This window comes from Tupaia chinensis, unplaced genomic scaffold, assembly GCF_000334495.1.
Source record: "Tupaia chinensis unplaced genomic scaffold, TupChi_1.0 Scaffold000248_1, whole genome shotgun sequence".
Taxonomy (NCBI): domain Eukaryota; kingdom Metazoa; phylum Chordata; class Mammalia; order Scandentia; family Tupaiidae; genus Tupaia; species Tupaia belangeri.
This window is the reverse complement of record NW_006159726.1, coordinates 4,851,312-4,853,320: the sequence shown is the minus strand read 5'-3', so window position 1 is coordinate 4,853,320 and position 2,009 is coordinate 4,851,312. Positions and strand designations below refer to the sequence as shown.

The following is a 2,009-nucleotide window of genomic DNA, read 5'->3' as shown; positions in this document are numbered from 1 at the left end:
GCCCTTTGGCAAAAAAAAAAGGGGGGGGGTGGGGGAGTACAAAATTAAAATGGTCTAAGTACTTAATTGCAAAAGTATAATAAAGGCCATTATAATAACTTGAGTTAACAATTATTCATGCAGAAGTAAAATGACTATTGAACCTAGGAAGAGTTTGACAGTAGATTTTTAGAAGACAATATAAGCTTTCACTTACTCTATAAACTCTTGAGAATACACCAAGTCAGAATATCCATTTATCATTTTAATCATTCTTTTATTGCTTGATGACTGAGAAATGCATCATTAGGTGATTTCATAATTAGGTGAGCTTAGAGTGTACTTAGCAAACTTAGATGGTATAGCTGCCTACATACCTACTCTGTATGGTAAAATCTTAAGGGACCACTGTTGTACACGCAGTCTCATTAACCAGAATGTCCTCGTGCAACCTGACTGTACTAGAAACTGTTTCTGTCCGCAGCTGTAGAGAGAGGTCTTTGCTGTTCTGGTTCTGAGAGACCCATCCATTTACTATCAAAACAAGTTACTGACTTGGTATTTATAGATTGTTTTTTGTTTGTTTGTTTTTTTAGGTATGATGCACTGTGTATTCTGCTTCGCCACAGCAAGAACGTCCGTTTTTGGTTTGCTCATAATGTACTTTTTAATGTTTCAAATCGCTTCTCTGAATACCTTTTGGAGTGTCCTAGTGCAGAAGTGAGGGGTGCATTTGCAAAACTTATAGTTTTTATTGCACATTTTTCCTTGCAAGATGGGCCATGTCCTTCACCTTTTGCATCTCCTGGACCTTCTAGTCAGGTAATTGCACAGCTTTCTAATGATTTAATGGTTATAAATTGTGTTTCCTGGAAATTAAAGTTACAGATATATGTGTACTTGTTTCATGTGCTTACCCAATATGTAAACACATACAATCTGATGTTTATGAGTTCCATTTAAATTACCACATGAAAATTAGGAAGTAATGTTTATTGGCCCCTTGAAAATATAAGGGATGGGCTGGCTCCATGGCCTGGTGGTTTAGGCAGCCGTATCCCACGTGGTCAACTGTGCAGTAAAGAGTCCTGGGCACAGTGGCTTTAGAAACATGCCAGGTATTTGTGCGTGTGTGCCCAGAATCCCAACAGGATGGAAAAAGGGAGGAGAAGGGATTACAGCATGACCACTCTCTGTGGAGGGTACTCCCCCCCACCTCCATGATCACACGTACCTTCTGGCAAAAATTTTAAAAGGAGGTGGTGTTTCCTGTTCATTTACATGCAACAGCTCAATAACAAACTTAATGTTAGGTACTTTTTTGTTGTTGTTAATTTTAAAGTTTGTTTTTAGTATATGTACTTTCTAGAAAATTAGAATAGTGTAACAGATTTGTAATGAGATCTACCTCCAATCTTCATTCCCTTTCCCAAGAAACAACCCTTTAATAGTTTCTTGTGTGATCGGTCCTTCCAGAGATTTATGCCTGTGTTCAACATATGTATGTGAATGTTCTTTATTTACACAAATAGAATTACATCATACCTGCACATTGTTGCTAAAAAACAGTTAATGTTTTATCCTTTACAGGCTTATGACAACTTAAGCTTGAGTGATCACTTACTAAGAGCAGTTCTAAATCTCTTGAGAAGGGAAGTTTCAGAACATGGGCGTCATTTACAGCAATATTTCAATCTGTTTGTAATGTATGCCAATTTAGGTAAGAATTTTAAGTTTTCATAATAAGGAACATTCTACTTTCCACTCATGTTTTTAATTTTATCTTCTTTCCCCTTACCCTCTTCATTCTGGAAATACTTGGATATTTGTAGTTGAGAAGGAAGAGGATATTTATTACACAATAAGCACAAATGAAATCTGTATTTCACACTTAGAAATGCCAAATGTAAGCATTCATGAAAGGCCCGTTTTGGGCCGGGAGGTGGTGTGGTGGTTAAGGTGCTGGACTCCCACATCGTTGACCTTGGTTCAAGTCCTGGGCAGTGCAACCTCAGTTCGAGCGCCAGACC

General features: G+C 37.7%; 1 protein-coding gene across 1 annotated transcript in view; it reads left to right on the top strand.

The window, feature by feature from the left end:
- The window catches only part of USP9X (ubiquitin specific peptidase 9 X-linked), a 101,275-nt gene that overhangs the window by 85,343 nt on the left and 13,923 nt on the right, over window positions 1-2,009 (top strand). Inside the window, 2 exon segments of the mRNA XM_014587941.2 lie at window positions 576-801; window positions 1,570-1,699. Coding sequence (XP_014443427.1) covers window positions 576-801; window positions 1,570-1,699 — 356 coding nt within the window.